At 52.5% G+C, this 20,317-nt stretch overlaps 2 protein-coding genes across 5 annotated transcripts in view; one reads left to right on the top strand and one right to left on the bottom strand.

Annotated features, from left to right (window-relative positions):
• Positions 1-7,078, top strand: part of Ccm2 (CCM2 scaffold protein) — a 55,870-nt gene extending 48,792 nt beyond the window's left edge. For all 3 annotated transcript variants that reach the window (XM_027388148.2, XM_027388150.2, XM_027388149.2), the window contains 4 exons: positions 3,082-3,139; positions 3,714-3,852; positions 4,600-4,738; positions 6,391-7,078. In XM_027388148.2, the coding sequence (XP_027243949.1) occupies positions 3,082-3,139; positions 3,714-3,852; positions 4,600-4,738; positions 6,391-6,671 (617 nt within the window). In that variant the 3' untranslated portion in view covers positions 6,672-7,078. The remainder of the gene's footprint in view (positions 1-3,081; positions 3,140-3,713; positions 3,853-4,599; positions 4,739-6,390) is intronic.
• Positions 7,079-8,331: 1,253 nt separating this feature from the next.
• Positions 8,332-16,082, bottom strand: Nacad (NAC alpha domain containing). 2 transcript variants are annotated; one of them, XM_035453192.1, is made up of 8 exons: positions 15,865-16,082; positions 9,802-13,584; positions 9,571-9,764; positions 9,419-9,490; positions 9,013-9,159; positions 8,765-8,908; positions 8,511-8,633; positions 8,332-8,419 (listed from the first exon to the last, which is right to left on the bottom strand). In XM_035453192.1, the coding sequence occupies exons 1-8, from the start codon at positions 15,929-15,931 to the stop codon at positions 8,405-8,407; spliced, it is 4,545 nt and encodes a 1,514-aa protein (XP_035309083.1). In that variant the 5' UTR covers positions 15,932-16,082; the 3' UTR covers positions 8,332-8,404. The 2 variants fall into 2 exon arrangements, with proteins under 2 accessions (XP_035309083.1, XP_035309082.1); XM_035453191.1 differs by lacking the exon at positions 15,865-16,082 and having other exon boundaries at positions 9,571-9,680; positions 9,802-15,644.
• Between the last annotated feature and the right edge of the window lie 4,235 nt (positions 16,083-20,317).

The raw sequence follows: 20,317 nt of genomic DNA, 5'->3' as shown, positions 1-20,317 counted from the left end.
TAGGTCTTATGACTTGCTGAGGACAGTTTTGAACTCTCTGCCCTTGAGCCAAGATGGAGTGCAGTTATCTTATGGGCACCGACAAGGGTGTCAGATCTTGGAGTTACAAACAATTGTTAGCCACCGTGTGGGTGCCAGGGATGGAATCCAGGTCCTCTGGAAGAGCAATCAGTGCTCTTAACCTCTGAGCCATCTCTGTAGCCCTTGACTGCAGCTACTCTTACAAAGAAAACATTAATTGTGGTGGCTCACTTACAGTTCAAAGGTTTAGTCTGTTGTCAACATGGCAGGGGGCATAGCAGCATGCAGGCAGACATGGCGTTGGCTATATCTTCTTCAGAAGGCAACAGGAAGTGGACTGAGTATCACACCCAGCGAAGCTTAAGCGTTTATGAGACCTCAAAGCCCGCCCCCATAGTGACATACTTCCTCCAACAAGACCATACCTATTCTAACAAAGCCACACCTCCTACTAATGCCACTCCCTTTGGGAGTCATTTTCTTTCAAACCACCACACTCACTGAAGATAAGTCTAAACACAGCAGGGCTAACTGTTCTTTATTGAGGATTAATGGTGTGTGTGTGAATCGGAGGCATGAAATGATGTTGGGAGCAGCTTGCTGTCTGCTACTTATTTTTATAGAGGAACCATCCTGTCCTCTCCCCTGTTCCTGGTAATTCACTGGTCAGGGAGAGCTGTTGGTATAGTTACAGAGCTGAAAGGAAGCCTTAGCAGGCATGGGGCCATCATAGGAGCCATCGAGTCTTCCACACCCCAGTGAAGCTACATTATCACTGACTCATAGGCGGGGAAGTTGAGACTTGGAGGTCACCAGATGTCCAGGGTACACACAGCTTGGAGCAATTCTGTGTCCCTGTGATTGTTTTGACCACTTGTTCTCTGAAAATCCTATTGGAGTCTTCTTTTTTTCCTTTCTTCTTTTCTTTCCCTCCCTCCCTCCTTTTCTTTTTTCGAGATAGGGTCTCACTATGTAGGCCTGCCTTATCTGGAGCTTGGCTCTGTAGACCAGGCTGGCCTTGAACTCACAGAGATCCACCTGCCTCTGCCTCCTGAGTGCTGGGGTTAAAGGTTAAAGATATGCACCACCATGCCTACCTCTTTTTGAGAGGGGTCTTAAAAAATCCTGAGTGTGCTGGGCGTTGGTGGTGCAGGCCTTTAATCCCAGCACTCGGGAGGCAGAGGCAGGTGGATCTCTGTGAGTTTGAGGCCAGCCTAGAGCGAGTTCCAGGACAGTCTCCAAAGCCACAGAGAAACCCTGTCTCGAAAAAAAAAAAATCCCGAGTGCTAGGATTACAGGCATTTGCTGCCACACCCCGTTTTAATGTGTTGTTGTGGATTGAATTTAGGGATTTACATGCTAGAAGCACACACATGTAGTGCCTGTGGCTTAATAGACTCCCTTTGGCCAGCTTGTCCTGGGACCTCCCTAAGGACCGCACTCACACCCTGCTACTTCCTGCTCAGTTCTCGCTTGCTTGTTAGGTCCTGCCTGCCTGACAGATCTCAATGTTTAATGTCTTACACAGCACAAGCTCGCCCTGTCAGAGCTCTCTGTATGTAAAAGTCCAGTTTAAGCCTCATGGTGCTGAAACCTTTCTAGATGCTCCAGAGGCTCTATTTTCCTGACCTTTCTGGCTTCTGGAGCAATGGCTCTCAACCTTCCTAATGCTGGACCCTTTAATACAGTTCTTCATGTTGTGGTGACCCCAACCATAAAATTATTTTTGTTACTACTTCATAACTGTAATTTTGCTACTGTTATGAATTGTAACATGTATATTGAGAGCCACTGTTGTGGAGACTTCTCAATCTTCATTGCAGTCCTGTGTATACCTCTGCCTTTCTCGATAGCCACATCTCCTGCCGACACACATGGAAGCTGTGTTAGGCTTTTTGTCACAATGACAGCACTGAGAAGAACAGTTTAAAAGAAGAAGTGTTTGCTTGGCTCATAGCTTCAGAGGTTTCAGTCCATGACCGACCCTGCTCCTGGGCCATGGTGAGACAGCATCATGGTGGGAGGGCAGGAAGAACAAAGCTGTCACTTCCTAGTGGCCAGGAAGCAAAGAGACAGGTTTTGGACAAGATATGGGTCTAGGGGACATAGCCCCAGTGACCCACTTGCACAGCTAGGTCCCATGTCTTCAGGGTTCCAGAACTTGCAAAACAGTGACATCAGCTAGGACAAGGCCTTTAGTATGTAAGCCTTTGGGTGGACACTTTATATCCACACCACAGCAAAATGCTTGTAACCACGTTAAGTCCCCCACACAGTCCAGGGTCATCTCCCCATTTCATAGTCTACTAGTTAGTGATTGTCATTACTCTTGCCTTGCACTGTTGCAGTCGCAGTCCCAGGAGAGGTTGTGACATCTTCAGATGCCATTGCACATACCTGGCCCCTCTTGCATCACCAGTCTCCTGCTCCCTGTTAGTCTTTTTCAAGACTCTGCCTCTCTGACAGCCTCCACTCACTGCCTGTCCTGGTGGGGGAGTGGCTTTTCTCAGGGCTGGAGAAGCAAAGTGCAGTCCTAACTACACGAAGTGGTGTAGTTGGACATTATGCAGGCAGCTGCAGTGGGCTTCATCCTCTGCTATACTGAGGAACTCAGGGATTCTGAGCCTCAGCTGTGTCCAGGCTCTTGAGGTTCAGTTGCCTGGCTCTGTGGCTACTGCTGAGCAACCTGAGGCAAGTGGCATTACCCCTCTGGTTTAGTTGTGCACATAATTGATATCTCCAAAAGCAGCTGTTATTACCTTGGCCATCTGTGAGTCCTGTATGGACTCCATCCCAGCCTATGACAGATTGTGTATTTGACAAAATCCTCAGGAGGGATGTGGGTTCAAGTCTACGAACCTTGCCTTGGGTACTCAGCACTTGCCAGGATAGGAAGCTCCATGATGAAGTTCCCAAAGCTAGGTCAGCTGCTGTTGCCTATAGATGTGGCATTGGGGTTACCTGTACCGAGTGCTCACTTTAGGGCCAGCGGGGTACTTGGGCCTGGAACACCTACCCAGTACTTGAAAGTCCTCTGTGTCTTCTGTATCTTTTGCACAGATGACTCTTCCACAAAGGTGGACATGACGGACACTTATGATGCTGAAGCCAGCACCTTGTGAGTACATGCACTGAGCTCTGGGCGTGGATGGTCTTCTGTGTCTAGTCTCTATCTTGGGGAGTCCCACAAGTTCTCTTCAGTTCCACTGAGTCCGGTGCCCCAGATGTCCACCTCTAGAGCCTTGCCAGTCCTGTCTTGTCCTTACCTTCTGTGGCCTCCAGAAGTGACCTTGGAAAAGGCACACTGCATGGTGGTGGTTTGCATCCTCCTGAAGCCTGTTAGCTCAGCCTGTGCAGTCTCTCAGTCTTTGCTGTCCCCCAGCCCTGGATACCACCTGAGCAGACCCAGCTACCATCCCAGCCCTTCCTCTGACCTCTGCCCAGAACCCATCTGAGAGTCACTTCACTGGGGGGGGGGGGTGTCTCAGCTCCATTGTAAGATTGAGCTGACTCCTGGGTTCTTCTTGGTTACCACATGTGGCCATGCCCGGGCAGTTCTTCCTTAGTCACTGTCGTTTGCTTACACAATTGTATTTGTGAGCAGGTTGACAGGCCCCAGCCCTAATCAGGCACATGAGGTTGTGTAGTGAAGGGCTAAGTAGTCAGGGCCTAACCACCTTGTGCCTTTGCAGCTGCTTCTCAGACTCTGGGGATGTGGGAGGGCTGCCACCCTTGCCCTTCTGCATGCAGCCATCACCCCATAGCAAGACTGTCAGCGAGAGTGAGCTGAGCACCAGTGCCACGGAACTGCTGCAGGACTACATGCTCACGGTAGGCAGCCAGCTGCGTCACCTGTCTGGTTTTGTTACTATTGTCCTGTGGGAGTGTTACGATGGGCCCGAGTTGATGCTGGGTTGTTTGGCCTCGATCATGCTGGTGCTGTAGGAACAGCAGCTCCATCAGTGCCTAGGCCTGATGCCTCCTTGCATCTTAGATTTGAAAACTCAACCTTTTAGATCTGTTTACCCCCCAGGTCATATGTGTATCCCTGCTGCTCCATGTAGAGCTAGCTTCCTTCCCTTCATCCCTCCTGGGGGCCCTTTTATTTATTTATTTTTTAAAATTTATTTATTTATTTTTGTTTTTTTCGAGACAAGGTTTCTCTGTAGCTTTGGAGCCTGTCCTGGAACTTTCTTTGAAGACCAGGCTGGCCTTGAACTCACAGAGATCTGCCTGCCTCTGCCTCCCAAATTCTGGGATTAAAGGCGTGCGCCACCATCGCCTGGCCTGAGGACCCTTTTATATTGAGACAGTAGATCTGTGTGCTACCTAGTTCTCTGGGTGGTTATTATGCTGGGCCTGATGACAGAGACATATGGTGGGCATTCTGACCCCACAGCAGGTACACAGGAAGCCAGACATGACCAACAACATGTCTGCAGCATGGCCTGACACCTAAGTGTTGAGCCTTGGCCACTGGGTTGCGGTAAGGGTGGGGTCCAGCTGCCACACTGCTACGTACACTCACACACCTACCTGTGCTAGCCCTCACTCCTCTGCACTTCTCTTCCTTCACAGCTACGTACTAAGTTGTCATCACAGGAGATCCAGCAGTTTGCAGCACTGCTACATGAATACCGCAATGGGGCCTCCATCCATGAGTTCTGTATCAGCCTGCGACAGCTCTATGGGGACAGCCGCAAGTTCCTGCTGCTTGGTGAGTGGGTTTTGGGAGGGCTACTGGCCCCTTCTGGGAATGTGCAGAGTTCAGAGGGGAGGAGCTCCATCATACATGTCTGTATCAAAGCTGAGCTGAGGCTGCAGGATTGACATAGCTACAGGAAGGGCCCTTGCTATGTTCTCACTCTGCCTGGAGCTTTGAGCTGAGCTGGTTGGGCTCTGCCAGAAAGCATGAAAGACCCTGAGACTGAGCCTTAACAACACCCATCAAGTAAGAAGGTGCTGCTGGAACGAGGCAAAGGACTCTTGAAGGGGGTAACTTTGTCAGTGGGGTTTGGGGAACATATAGGGATTTGGTGAGTGGGAAAGCAAAGACAACATCTAGATGGAAGGATAAGCCTTTGTCCAAGACCCCCAGAGGAGCCCAGCACATTCTGTCAGAGTCACCACCAATCTAGGTGTCAGGCCTGCCACATCAGCCGCACACCTGGAAGGGACAGAGGCACCTCTGTGGTTTTCCCTTCAGCCAACACTCAGAATGCAGTGAGCTGGCAATAACTCACTGAAAGTTATGAGGGTCGCACCTATGCTGTCGGTAAACCCAGGGAGGTCAGCTGATGTTGCTTTTTATTGACCTGATGAGCAAGTCTGCCTGGCTCTCACCTGTTGGGAAATGAAGGACTGGAGACTAGACCCAGGAGAGTCTAGTCTGAACTCCTCACTCCCTGCAGGTTTTCTGGATCAGGTGCCCAGCAGGCTCAGGTTCCAGGTCCCTGGCACCCAGCCCAGAATGTGCCTTCAGAAGCCTGAAGCTAGCTCCTTCCCATTTTGTTCTCAGCTGCCTCTTTGCCAGAATGGTATAGAACCAGGCATGAAGGCACAGCTACAATCCGAGCACTCCAGAGACTGAGGCCGAATAGCTAGTTCAAGGTTGGCTTGAAGTATGTAGTAAAACTTAGAAACAGTGTGTTGGAAAGGAGTTGATCCGTGGGCGTCTGCTGCTTAGAACCCTGCATCAGGCAGGTGGTTAACTATACTAGCCTCTAGGCCTCTCTGCCACCACCCGGCCCCCACCTAAGCAGGTTGTTTTCGATGTTTTTTCATGTGTTTGGTTTGGTTTAGTTTGGGTTTATGTATGATACAAAGTCTCATGTAGCTCAGGCTGGCCTCAAACTCCCTGTGTAGGAGAGGATGACTTTGAACTCCTTACCTCTTACTTACTATGTTCTGCAATTATAGTGCGAAGGATATATCGGGGTTCTCCTAAAGGCTCCACATCAGGCGAATGCTCTCTGTAAACTCATCAGTTGTGTATATGAAATCCTTAATCCCATCTGGATGGGCCCAGCCTGCCTGCCCACATCAGGGTTCTGGCTCCGGGGCTCTGTCACTGGTCTTCCTGAGGGGGACAGCTTCCTGGTTGGGACTGTTACCCTGGGTTTGGTTACTGGCTTTGGCATGAAGCCTTGACTTTCTGCCCTATAGGATAGGGGCTTTGAAGATCATAGGCCCCTGTTCTGGGCCATGCCTTAAAGCCAAAGAGGGTTAGATTGACAAACAGCAAGCTATCTGTAGCTGGGGTCCCTTGTTAGAGTCAGAGCTAATTAAACCTGCCTCCAGGGCACAGCTTGTATGGTCTGAGTATCCTGAGCCCCCTTGAGATGTCACTCTGGGGTCATATGTTGGCAGGTTTGAGGCCCTTCATCCCTGAGAAGGACAGTCAGCACTTTGAAAACTTTCTGGAGACCATTGGCGTGAAAGATGGCCGTGGTATCATCACTGACAGCTTTGGCAGGCATCGCCGTGCCCTGAGCACCACCTCCACCTCTACCACCAACGGGAACAGGACCACAGGCAGCCCTGATGACCGGTCAGCGCCTTCCGAGGGAGATGAGTGGGACCGCATGATCTTGGACATCAGTAGTGATATTGAAGCGCTAGGCTGCAGCATGGACCAGGACTCAGCGTGATGGGTTGTGACAGCGTACACTTGTCTTACACAGCTATTCCAGGCCTTCCAGGGAGGAGATACCTGGAGCTGACTGTCAGCCCTTCCTGGCTAGGAGCTAGGGAGGGGCTGCAGACACAGGTGGTTCTGGTGGCCAGGTCCTCTACTGTGAAGGAGTGGAGAGCTGCCACAGGACATGTGCCCTAACACAGGGCAGAAGCCTCTGGGCCTCTTCGTCAGGGGCTCAGCAATGCCTGTAGCATATCCCCACTTGGGGAGGGCCAGTTGCAGCTTGGCAGGAAGAGCCAGTCCTGTTGGCCTGGTCCTGGACAGCTGATATTTTGCACATGATTTTCCTCTTCTAACTCTCAGAGACCTTAAAAAGTTGTTTACTACAATGTGAATAATTTAATCTCCAGTTGTCAAGCATTTTTTTCTGTTCCAATTAGTTGAAAGCCATGTTGTCCCAGGGGGTGGTCCCCCTGTTGGACCATGACTGCCCACAGTATCCAGGGCTGGGGCAGAAAAGACGATTGGTGCTTCTGCTTTGGCTCTGTGAACAAGGAACAGGAGCAGGAATTTGGAGACTCTCTCCCATGTCAGGGGTACCTCTATCTTTGCATTCTATGTGGAGATTATCCCAAGGACAGTGGCATGCCGTGTAAGCCTCCTTGATGAAGTGCAATGTACAGGAAGAGTGCCGCCCACAGAACTGAGAGTTGGGGTTTCTGAAAAGTTCACATGGGCCCCATGGCCCTCATTCTGTCCCCTTCCCCAGTCAGCTCTTTCCCTAAGCTTGGTGACTTCATTCTGGACCCCTTGAAACTCTCCTAGCCACCATGAGGAGGGAAGTGACCTGGGGCCAGGCAGCCCTATAAAGCTCCTGGGCTGGGAGGACTGGTCAGGTGCCTCTGTAGCGCACACTCAGGGAGGAAGATCTGTGTCCTGGGCAGAAGGCCTGTGTGAGGACCAGGACCTTCTCTGGCCTGGGATGGTTTTGACCGAGCCCCTGGGGCTCTGTGGACACCTCAGTTGTCTCCAGGGCAAGGTAGAGTATCCCTGGGGTCTCACAGATATTTGCATCAGCAGTATCATGGCCTCAGGACAGTATTTGACAGAATCTTCTTGTCATCTGCTGTCCTGGGACTGGTCATGGGAGCCTAGGCCGAGCCAAGAGAGTCAAGACTGTTGGGGTAATCTCTTGATTTGCATGCAGCTAATTCTCTCCTGGAAGTGTGGAGAGATTGCAGATAAGCTGCAGTCTGCCCTGTGCCCAATTATGCCCTAGTATTCCCATGTGCACACCAGCAGGGTCTATGTGGAAGTAGAGGACCAGGACAGCCATATTTCTGTGGCCAAAACTGTAGGAGGAAGGGACAGGGCGTGCATGTCCATGCTGCTGTAGCTGAATCTGAGAGAAAGCCAGAGAGGGGATGACAGGACCAAAGGAGGGTGATGAGGGGGTGTCCGGGACATTGGGGAGACACCAGAGGGCAATTAGGTAACAGCAGAGATTGATGGGACACTAAAGGGTGACATGGCTATGGCATCAAAGCAGTGAGATGACAGAAGGCAGTGAAGAATACCAGGTTCTAAGGGGTAGGGAAGGGACATCAAAGGACCCTGATGAGACACCCAAGGGTGATGAGACTATACCACACAACTGAGGGGACTCCAGAGGGTGATGATGTGACAACGATTTATTGGGCAACAGAGCTGGGGGGAGGCAGAACGGCCCGAGCTTCCAGTCAATAGCTACATTGTCAATTCCTGCAGAGGAAGAGTCAGGTTAGGAGGCGGCTTTTTCTGCAGGACCTCCCTAGGGACATCTGGGCTGCAGAAGGGGCTAGTACTTGCTTACCATGATGGCATTGACAATGTCACTGTGGTTGTCCCTCAGTGCCCGCACAGCCTTTGCCCTGGACACATTGGCCTGGGCCATCACCAGCTCAATGTCACGAAGTTCTAGGCCAGCCTCCTCTACCTAGTGGAGGGGAATAGGGGGGTGACTTATGCTGCCAGGGGCCCCCTTGAGCCCTTCCGCCCAGGTAGGATAGAATCCCATCCTACCCTCACCCCGACCCCATTCAAGTGTCCAGAGCCTCGATACATCACCTCCTCATCTTCTTCCTCCTGCTCCTCGCACTGTGGCCTCACCCGGGGCCCAGGTGCCAACTCAGGGACCAGGGCTGAGGACTCTGAGGGCACCTTGAATTTCTCTGCTGCAGCTTTGTGTACCTGCTGGGACAGGTCCTCGATCTGCAGTATAGGACAGCTGTGTGAGCAGAGGCTCACTGACCCAGCCTTTCCCCCAAACCACAGTATGGCCCTAGCCTTGGCCTTGACATGGCAGTATGACAGACCTTGGCCTCACCAAAGACCACATAGGTATCCGAGGCGGGGCTCTTGAAGACATCTGGCTTGGCAATGACAAACAAGATGTTCTTGGACTTCTGGATGGTGATCCTGGTGACTCCCTGAATCTGCCGTAAGCCCAGTTTCGACATTGCCTGAGGTGGAGGATGAGAGACTCAGATTACCTTCCCTGACTGACTGGATGATTTTCCATCCCATGTCAGGCTGACCTCCCTCTATAAGGGTTTCCTCAGGACATTCCAGTGTTTAAGGGATGGGGGGGTCACTAGATTTGACTCAAAGCCTTTTCATGGGTAGGGTTTCACTGGCCACAGACTATGAGGGGTGTTGGTAAGAATGTCTCCCTGTATACATGTCCTCTCCCAGGGTCCTCCAGGGGAGCCCTTAGCTGACCTTTCGAGCCTTCTTCTCACTGCGGCTTTGCTTGGCTTTGGCAATGGTCTCCTCATTGCTGCCTGTTGGGCCCTGTAGGAAGATGAAGGCTAAGCATCTGGGGTGGGGGGCTGGGCTAATGCCCAGAGACCCACCCCCTCTGGGGCCAGCACCTGTGCCGGGCACTGCGCTTTCTGAGATGGGATCTCTTGCTCATCCAGCTCAGCTGACGACTCCCCTTGGCTATCCGAATGCTGGCCGGAGCCTGGGGCCCTCTGTGAATCTGGGAAAGGGGTGAGGTATGAGGGCCTCTTGCTATTGCCGAGGTTCCTCCAGTCCCATCCTGTAGTGTCTCCCTGAGAGGAGTCTAGCTGGCCCAGACCCTGGCCCCCACATACTCTTACCTTCCTCTAGGCTGTCCTCATCCTCTTGTTGATGGGCTGGGAACCCTCGAGGGCCAGATGGGTTCTGGGTCCCAGAGGGAGGAGGCACTTGGCAGGGGCTTGAGATGATGCAAGCCAGGTCTTTGGCATCTGTGGGGGTCACCTTGGGGTTGAGGGTGGAGTGAGGTGAGAGGCTGACACGATGCCGGGCCCCCAGAGGCATTGTGGATCCTGAGGTGGTAATGGCAGCAGTTCCCTGGGCTCCTGCCCGAGGCATCAGACCATGAGAGGCTGAGGGCTCCTCCTCTTCCACAGAGGCTTTCTGGGGAGTAGGGCACAGGCAGGAGGCTGGGGGCCCTGGGGATGTTTGGGATGCCCTGTTGAGGTCATTGGAAGCAGGAGGGTCAGGATCCAGGGACCTATCCTGGGGTGTGGTGGGCAGGTCACTGACAGAGTTTGCTGGGGAAGGGTTAAGGGCACCTGGGGTCGTCTGAGGCTGATCTCTACTACCCAGGCCTAGCACAGGCTCCAGTTGCTCGAAGGATTGTGCAGACCTGGCAGTCTCTTCAGAGTGGACTCCGCTCAACGTGCATGTGGCCCTTGCTGGGGAGTCTGGGCAGGAGCCTAGCCTGGCTTGTACAGATAGAGCCACAGGAAGCTTGGGGCCCAAGGTGTCCTTGCTATTCAGGCCCCTCCCCTCCCTCGCTAAGCTCATCAACTGTGTCTGGCTGACCTCAGTGCATGAAGCAGACTGTGCCTTGGAAGTCTTCCCTGCACCTTGGGATGCTGACTTGGACCCATTTCCCTGCCCTAGTGGTTTGGGGCATCTACCCCGCTTGTTCTTGGCCCCTGGGGCCTCTCTTTGAGGTGAGCAGGTCTTGACCCCACCATGGGCTTCAAGATGTGCTCCTTGCCTGAGTGCAGGTATACTCTCTGCTACTTTCTCTCCCATACAAGATATGGGCTCAGAGACCTTTGTGCTCAAGGTGGGACACGACTCTTCTGGAGCCCCAGCGTTGTCAGCTTTTACAGCTGGCTGGGAGCCGTTCTGTTGGGCTTGGTTTGAAGTGGTGAGTGCCGAGTCTAGAGTGGGTTCTGAATCTTGCTCCTCAGGCACTGGCTTTGGTCCTAAGGCCACACCTAACTCCTGATGGGCCTCAGAGGCTGAAGGCTTAATCTCTGGGGTGTAGCATGTTTCTCTCTGCAGAGCTGGAGAGGTGTCTTGGACTATCAGCTCTGGCTCTGAGGTGGAATCCGTACCTTGAAGGGATGGAGGTGCCACCACAAAGGTGTCCTGGGGTACAGTGGTACTGCCTTTAGCCTGCTGGGACTCCAGTGTGGCTGTAGCCACAGGTTGTAGGTCTAAGATTGAATCTAAGCTTCTCAGGGGTGAAGGTGATGCTACTGGGGCAAGCTGGGGTATGGTGACACCCTCCTTGGCCTGCTGTGGTTCCAGTATGGCAGCAAGCTCAGATTCTGGGTCTGGAGTGGGATCTGAGCCTTGCAGGGAAAGACATGCCATGGGGGAGCCATGGGGTGCTGTGGTACCTTTATCCTGCTGGTACCCCAGTGTGACCACAGCCTCAGGTTCTGGATCTGAGGTGGGCTCTGAGCCTTGCGGGGGTGGGGATGATGCCATGGGGGAGTCCTGGGGTGCTGTGGTATCTTCCTTAGCCTGCTGGGACCCCAATGTGACCACAGCCTCAGGTTCTGGATCTGAGGTGGGCTCTGAGCCTTGCGGGGGTGGGGATGATGCCATGGGGGAGTCCTGGGGTGCTGTGGTACCTTCCTTAGCCTGCTGGGACCCCAATGTGACCACAGCCTCAGGTTCTGGATCTGAGGTGGGCTCTGAGCCTTGCGGGGGTGGGGATGATGCCATGGGGGAGTCCTGGGGTGCTGTGGTACCTTCCTTAGCCTGCTGGGGCCCACATGTAGCCACAGCCCTAGACTCTGGGCCTGAGGTGGGATCTGTACTTTGTAGGGGTAGAGGTGATGCCACAGGGGCCTCCTGGAGTGCTATGACACATCCCTTATCCTGCTGGAGCCTCAGAGTGACTACAGCCACAGACTCTGGGCCCGAGGTGGGATCTACACATTGCAAGAATGGGGGTAGTGTCATAGGGTGGTCCTGGGGTATTGTGATACCTCCCTCAGCCTTCTGGGGCCTCACTGAAGCCACAGTCACATACTCCAGTGTGGAGGGAAGGCCCTGGCCTCCTTCCTTCAAGTTAGCAGGAAGGATTGGACACAGGGTGGGGCTTGCTTCTTCCTGCAGATCTAGAATGGACTCTACAGTAACAGGCTTACAGCCTGAAGATGTGCCCATCCCCTTCCGGCAGGGCTCAGGTAGTGCCCTGGGTGCTTGTTGAGCAACTGAGTCAACTTCTTTGTTGCCTACCCTAGGGGTAACTGTGGTAGCTCCCTCCATCTGGGGGCCTGGAGCTTCTTGCAGATCAGGAAGGGTCACAGTAGCTTCAGACTCTATGCCTAAAGTTGGGGCCTCTTCTGCTATATCTGCAATCGATTCCTGGCTATTGGTAAGACAGGTTTCTTGCTCTGAAATCTGAGGCATGAACTCTGTCCCCTGAAATGTGGCTCTGCTTCTGTGCTCCTGCTCTGTGTTCTGGGCACTGGGCTGGGCATGGGGCTCCCCACTGTACAGCCTGTCGTCATCTGCCCCTGCATAGGAAGCTGAGTCCGAGTCAGAGGAGGCTGCTGAGGTATCATCCCGGAAGGCGAAGGCCTCATCCATGCCCTCAATGATGGACAGATCAGACAGTGACTGCAGGAAGGAGGCAGATGTGCTGTCGTCCTCACCCTCTCCAGCCAGGTCTCCATCTGGGGTGGCAGCACCAGCAACTACCTCCTCTTCCTCCTCCTCTTGGGGCAGTGGTGTCACCTCCACGGCTTCCACCTGGAAGATGAGGCTACCCCGGAAGGGTAGTAGGGCGGCAGGGATCATCGGGTCGTTGGCCAAGAAGGTAGGGTCAAAGAAATGGCCCTCTTGGCTCCAGGAAGAGCTGCTGTCGGTTGAGAGGCTAGACTCAGAGGATGGGGGCTCTGGAGCTTCTGTGGGTTGTGGCTCTAGTTCGTCTACCACAGACCCTGATGGGGAAAGGCCCCAGTCGGAGGGAAAGTCCAACCCTTCAGCCGGGGCCAGCAGGCTGAGGGAACAGGAAGGTGAGGAGGCCCAGCTGTCCCCATCTGCTGTAATGTAGGAGCCTGAGGGTGAAGCTGGCGTTGAGTCCAGTAACTCATCCAGCAGCTCGGCCTCCAGGTCCCAGGTGTCCCTGTGGGGTCCATGGTCAGGGAGCAGGGCATAGGTGGTTTTGGTGGGAGTAGAAGGTGGTGTGAAGTAGGAATCAAGGTCAGGGGGAGGGGAAGGCACAGGAGGATCACCCTGAGAACACAGCTCCGGAGGTGGGTGCAAGGCCATGTGCCCACCCTCCCGGTCCCTGAGCACTGGCCAAGCTGCCCTGGGTAAAGGGGTGACCTGGCATGTCTCCTCACCCATCACGATGCGGGGCTCCAGGGTGGTGGGGAGAGGGACTTCAGCAGGCAAAGGCTGGAGAGGCAGGCCCTCAGGGAGGACCCCTGGACTTGGGCTGCCCTCTGCTGGGTCCACCCAGGTTGAGGCAGCCCCACTGGGCCCTGCATCCCAGCTGGCTCCCTCAGGCTGGGGCCGCGCACCTGGCTTGCTGGACAGGAATGCAAGGGCCAGAGGGCTAGGCCCTGGGGTCAGGGGAAGGGGCTCCTGTTGGTCCCCTTTCAGGATAGTGGCAATGGCTGCATCACATGAGAGATCTGTGGAGACAGAAAAGGACATGAGAGGCCTACTGGATACATCTCAGGGCCAGGCCAGGTAAAGAGCTGAACATGGAGCAGGTTTCCATGGATAAAATCTCAGAGGAGGACTAGTCAGGGGAGGTAGTAGAGGAGAGAATGACATGCAGGCTAAGTGGACTTAAGGTCTGCACACTACAGCTCTGGTATATTCCAGGTCTACTGTAAAGCAGGAGGTTTTGCCTCTAGCCCATCTCTCTCCTACCCCTGTTGCCTATCTCGAGACAGAGCTGTTTGCATAGCCCTGCATGCAGCTAAGTTTCTGGAGGATGGAGACAGACATGTGTCACAGAGCGTGGGTTGCAGCACCCTGCTCAAAGGGCAGTGATGGGTAATGATGGTGATCTGGTGCCCATGGGAACAGGACAGCTGAGGGAAGGCTGCCATGTCCTCTCCATGGTGTCAGTTGCTCATGGTCACAGATCCTCCACCATGCTGAGAGCTGGCCTGCCTTGGGATCCTTCTCTAGGTCTCTTCAGGCACAGGTGCTCATGGGCTGGCATACCCTCAGCTGACACGCCACACCACAAACACATGTCTGGGCCATGATGCCCTGTGGCTCAGAAAGTACTTAGGGACTTAGGAAAGTAGCGAACAAATCTCTCCAGGAGAAAATACCCACACTACCTCCTATCTCTCTGGCCAATGCTGTCTTGCTTCTTGCTGACCTGCATGTCACCAAGGTCACTCTGCACATTCACTAAGTCCCATGACTTTTAACTCAACCATTTAAATGTACTCAAGTTCTCAGAGCATCATTTTTTTTAGCCTCATTTTTAATGAGTCTGTAACAGCTACCCTCTCACCTGGACCATAGCCAAACACACATCTCTTTGAAGTATCCACTTAAAGCCTTCCTACTGTCCCCAGAGCCCAGGCCAAGTCCTGCAAAAGAGGGGGAGGGGCAGTGCCTAGGCACCGCTCTGGCAGGCACACAGCCAATGCTGCTGGCTCTACCATATTCACTGGTGACAGGGCAACATGGCCTGCACCGTGCCTTTGTCTTTCTCAGCTACGGAGCAGATCTCACCCAGGATGAGAGGGAAGCTGAAGAAGGGACAGCCACCTCCCTGATATCTGCTCTCAGTAGCGTCAGGGCATTGGGTTCTTTGACACTGGCTACTAAGACAACCAGGGGTCCTGCAGGTCCCTTGAGGGACACCTGGAACTGGAAAGTGGGTGTGGCTAGTAGCCATCACTGGGTGTTCCAAAGTCAGGCTCTTGCGATCTCTACTTCTTAGTGTGGCCTCAGGGCAGAGGGCAGAATTGGGCCAAGGTTAAAATGGAAATAAAAGGCCCAAGTTGTGGGGCCTTTTGTTTGTTTTGGGACTTATTCAAGGTCACCAAGCAAGCCAGAAAGGAACCAGCTAATCACTCTGGGTCTGGGGCGTCCCAGCCTGGATTGCCTGTTCCCCAACAAGAGTAGGGTGGCATCTGTGTTGGTTCTCAGTCAGGTCCCTGGCCCAGCATTGGCACCATCTCCATTCTTGCCCATACTGTCCCCAGATGACTTCTTGCACACAGCAAGGTGCCCTTGGTTTTGCCCAAGCTACACACAGCCCATCTCCAGTAGGGACCATTCAAGCTTAGAGTACCCTCAGGCCTGCAAGTGGACTGACTTCCACCAACATTTAACGCCCCTGCTTCTCCAAGCTCTGCATATTAAGACCACTGCTGGCCACAACACCTCTCCAGGGCCGAACCTCCCAGACCCAGCTCTGCCAGTGTCCTCTGGCTGGGTTCCCAGGTCCCATCAATCCTACACCTCCTTTCTAAGTCTAGCCGCTTGCTGCCCTGGGCACCCAAGGTATCTCTAAGGACCCTCTGGTGGTCACAGGATGAGCATGCAGGGACCCTCTGGGCCTCCCGCTTCCAAACCTGCCACCCACAGTCGGTCCTGGGGCCCCCGCAGCTCTCTGTGGACAAAGAAACGCGATGTGGTACAGAGGCCCAAGCAAATGGGACTTGGTCCAAAGAGCACGCTTTACATCCCCCCCGCCCCCCAGCCCAGAGTGAAAGGCCAAGACACTGCCCTTCAGAGCTGCAGGCTTTGGAGGATGCTGTCTGCTGCCTCCAGGCTTTCATGAAATTCTGGGGGTTGGGGGTGGGGGAAGGATGCAATGTGGAGGGAAGAGCCGGTCTGGAAAGACAGGGGAGGGGACTGTTCGGAGGCTGAGAGATGGAGAGAGAGAAAGCCAGAGAAAGGTATTGGGCCTGAAAGCGGAGCCACCGCGGTCTCACCTGTGCGGGATCCTGGCCCTCCTGCCTCAGGCAGCGGCAACTCAGCGCGCGCAGCCTCCCCGGGCATGGCCTGGACGTGTGCCTGCTGGTCCCCCTGTCTCTCTGTCCCTCTGTCCGTCAATGCGCTCAGTGTAGCCAGCTCGGCCACCGCCCCTCTGATGGGGGGGGGGGCGTGGATGACGTCAGCGCTGCCCCGCCCGCCCGCCTATCAAGCCGAGTAAGCGTGCGCCACCGCGCCAGGCACTGCGGAGCGCCAGAGGGAGGCGCTTGCTCGTTCCCCACGTTTATCCCATCTCCTTTCTCCCACTGCTGAGTCTAGGGCCGGAAGGCTGTGCCCTGCCTTTCCGGTAACATCCAAAGGGCCACTTGAAATCCGGGCTCCTCCCAAGGTGACATCGCCTCTTAGCTGGAAAGAGGCAAAAGGTGTTACAAGTACCAGGGGTGCGGGTTAACCTGGGGAGATAGCGATGTATTTTGCAGAGTGGGCCTGGCAACTTTAATGGCTGATGGCCCAACCTATTGCTAATGGCTGATGGCCCAACCTATTGCTCAGTGACTGGCCAGAGGATGCAGGGAGTCAAGGGAAGGCGTTATTACCCCCAGGCCCTAGGATGAGCTGAAACAGCAGCTCCGGATTGGCTGGTCGTGGCAGTCAGTCTCCATAGCAACCACCTCCTGTCTCTGTGGCAACGGAAGATGGAGCGGAGTGTGCCAGGGAAAGCGGCTCCAGACAAGCTCCTGGGCTGAGCTGGATCTTTGAGTTCTAACTCGGCAATCGGCTTCCTTTCCTTCCCACTTCAGATCTCTAGGCCAGGGAAGAAAGGCACCTCACTCCATTCCCGGCGGGGCCTGTGCCACACCGCCAGAGATGATGCTTACCATTTCCCTCCCTAAAATGTTCTACTGCTTCCACTCTGGCTGTTGCATTGCCCAGTTCGTCCCCCTCCCCTCCTAGTGCCAGGCACCAGGAGATGAATGAATGACACATTGTCATCTTTGAGCTGGAGTTGAGGAAATTTGCAGTTATCAAAGCAAGCAGGGAGGAAGCACCCAGTGTATAGGATCTTCTGGGTCTAAGGTCAGCCTAGGAAGATGGCCAGGTGCTGTTCCCCACTTCCTTGTACCCCACTCAAGGTGCAGCACTGCACACCAATGTACCCCTGGTACCCTTACCCACCATGTCCAAACATAGCTCAGCATCTCCTGCAGAACTGCCCCAACCCTCTTTGTTGCAGACAACCCACCATCTTTCCACCTGATATTTGCCTTCCTCCCTTTCCTTTATAGGACCTTTACCTCACCTCCCAAGGATCTAAGTTGTTTCTGCCTGTGAAGCTTTGTTGTTGTTGTTGTTGTTGTTTTTAAAGCTGAATTCTATCCCAACTGCCACTGTTCTGACTGCTCCTTTACCATGTGGCCAACATCACAGAAATCAGTCTATTTTGCAAAGCCTGATGCCTGTGGTGTATGGTCTTGTCTCTGCTTTTTGTTTGTTTGGTTTTATTCTTACTAAGGTCAACTATAAACTGAAGAAAACCTAAAGAACTCTCAAAGATGAGAAGACAGCCATGAGGTAGTGAGGAACCAGGTGAATGCCATAGCAGGAAGGCATCCTGCTGTGCCTCATTCAATGAGTGGAGGCCAGGTCTGGTGTCTAACCCAGCCTATCAATAGGAAGATTATGTAGGCTTCTTCAGCTCATAGAGAATCAAGGACCACCAACATCAACAGAGGCTGGGAGGACAGGGGACCTTCTGGACAGCATATTGGTTCCATTCCTAGCCCTATAGCAGTCCTGAGGGTGGGACACTAGCAGCAAAAGAAAATGCCACTCAGAAAAGACAGCCAGACACTCAGGGACATGGTGGATGAAGGAGCAAAGTATAGGGTCAGCCTCAGCTACATAGTGAGACCAGTGTGGACCTCATGTCTCATTCTGCCCCCTCAAAAACAAAATATAAAACCAAGAAAGCCAAAAAGCCAGGCATGCGAATTGGTTTTCTTTTTTTCTTTTTAATGTCAACTTCCTAAGCTAGTCATCTGGAAGGAGTAAACCTGGAAAGACTGCCTCTATCAGATTGCTTGTGGGCAAGGCTTTAGGGGGGTGTTTTCTTGGTGTGGGAGGGCAAGCTCATTGTGGGTAGTGCCATCCTTTGGCAGGTGGTCTTGGGTGGTAGAAGAAAGCCTGCCAGTGAGTAGCTTTGTTCCACCATATCTGTCTCTGCTCATACTTAGGTTCCTGCCCTGATCAGCTGTCAGCTGTGATCAGGACATGTAGGCTAGACAAGCACTTTCCTTCTTTTCTTCCCAAGTTGCCTGCCTGCCTGCCTGCCTGCTTTCTTTCTTTCCATCCTTCCTTCCTTCCTTGAGACAGGGTTTCTCTATAGAGCCCTGTCCTGGAACTTGCTTTGTAGACCAGGCTGGCCTCAGACTCAGAGATCCACCTGTCTCTGCTTCCTGAGTGCTGGGATTAAAGGTGTGTGCCACCACTGCCCAGTCAAGTTGCTTTTGGTTATGGTGTTTATCACAGCAATAGAAAACAAACTAACCTAACAATTGGTACCAGAAAATGAGTTTGTTGCTGTGACAGGCTGACCATGTTGTTTTGTGGGAGGATTGTGGAAGTATCTGGACCTTTGGGCTAGAAAGGGCCATTGGATGCTTAGAGCTTAATGAGCTGATACAGGAGCTTGGGAGACAGAAGATGGTGGCCTGGCTTGGGAAGTTCCAGAAAGAAGCAATGATTCTACTGGGATTATTTGTGTAACATTTGAATTAAGAATCTGTGGTTTATGCTCAGCTGGGACTGAAGAGTCAGCCATGATTTTAACAAGAGACCAGAAACACTGAAGTCAAACCTTTGCTTTACTGGGACAATTGTGAATGGTTAGCTGGGGCTGGAAAAAAACCAAAACGAAACAAAACTGTGATTAAGAGACCAGCATCATTGAAGCAAAATCTTCCAAGAAGTATTTTCTCAGGGTCAGCATACAGAAGCCACATGGCAGCTGAGCCTAGTTATGTGTAAGAGTATCCCACATGGCTTTGACATTTCTCTACTGTTACTGGAGACATGATGGGTTTATGAAGAGCAGCTGAGAACGCAGTGTACTGAAGATCCACCAGGTCTATGGGACCACTGAGACCAGCAGTGGGGCTGGGCGTGGTGGAGAACACCTTTGATCCCAGCACAGAAGGCAGAGGCAGCCTGGACTACAGAGCTACTTCTAGGACAGCCAAGGCTGTCTTGAAAACCCAAAAAGCAAGCAAACAAACAAGAAAACCCCCCAAAACCAAACCAAAAAACCAGCAGTGGAGGGAGTGGACTGAGTCTACGGGACAAACTGATGTACTGGAAAGCTCATGAGATGTCAGACTTTGAAGGCCTGCTGGAACCCAGATCACAGTGAATTCTAGACATTAGACACTGAACTACTTACACTGCTGATGTTTGGTTTTGCTTTGATCTGATTGTAACTATGCCCTGGTTCTTCCCTCTTGGAATAGGAAGTACGCTATTTTGGATTTTTACAGGAGCCCAAAGTTAAGAGACTGGACTTTAGTCCAAAAGGAACCAAGTGTTGGTGCGCACCTCTAATCCCAGCACTCAGGAGGCAGAGGCAAGCAGATCTCTGTGAGTTATAGGCCAGTCTGGTCTACATAGCAAGTTCCAGGACAGCAAAGGCAACACAAAGAAACCCTGTCTCAAAAAACAAAACAAAACAACCCAACCAAACAAAAAATATAATGGATACAAAATATATATCATGCCACCATGAATGCAAAACAGAAATCAATTAACAAAAAGACAATAGGAAGAAAAATTCATGCACAAAGCAGGGTCTGATGCTATGTCCATAATTCCAGTTCTTGGGAGGCAGAAGCAGAATTATACTGAGTTCAAGGCCATCCTAGTCTACATAGTGAGTGCCAGGCCAGTCAGAACTATCTAGTGACAACTAGTGTCTACAAACAACAACAAAACAAAACCCACAAAAAACAAAATTGGAAATTTCTACCAAAATTCTGAAGTGAAATTAATAAGTTTAAATTCCTTCCAGAAAAAAATATTTTGTAATTTGTTTTACAAGGCAGATAATAACTTGGCATCAAACTGAACAAATACACTAAAAATAAATTTTTGAGAAAAAAAAAGTAACCAGCCTCATCATAGAGCGAGTTCCAGGACGGGCTCCAAAGCCACATAGAGAAACCCTGTCTCAAAAACCAAAAACCTTGCCTTGTTTGGTGGGAGTCTGGTGGAAGCCTTAAATCTTCTTCAAACTCCACTGCCTACATGAGAAATGGTTCTCCACAACACCCTTCTCCTGAACCACTTCCTCCTGTCCTCCCTACCACCTAGCAGTCTCTACAATGGTTCACACCCTGATCTTTCACCAGGACTTCTCAGGGGTACGTTTCAGATATAATCAGTCTGAGACTTTGCGCCTGT

Source organism: Cricetulus griseus (genome assembly GCF_003668045.3).
Source record: "Cricetulus griseus strain 17A/GY chromosome 1 unlocalized genomic scaffold, alternate assembly CriGri-PICRH-1.0 chr1_1, whole genome shotgun sequence".
NCBI classification, from domain to species: Eukaryota; Metazoa; Chordata; class Mammalia; order Rodentia; family Cricetidae; genus Cricetulus; species Cricetulus griseus.
This window is presented reverse-complemented; position numbering and strand designations above follow the sequence as displayed.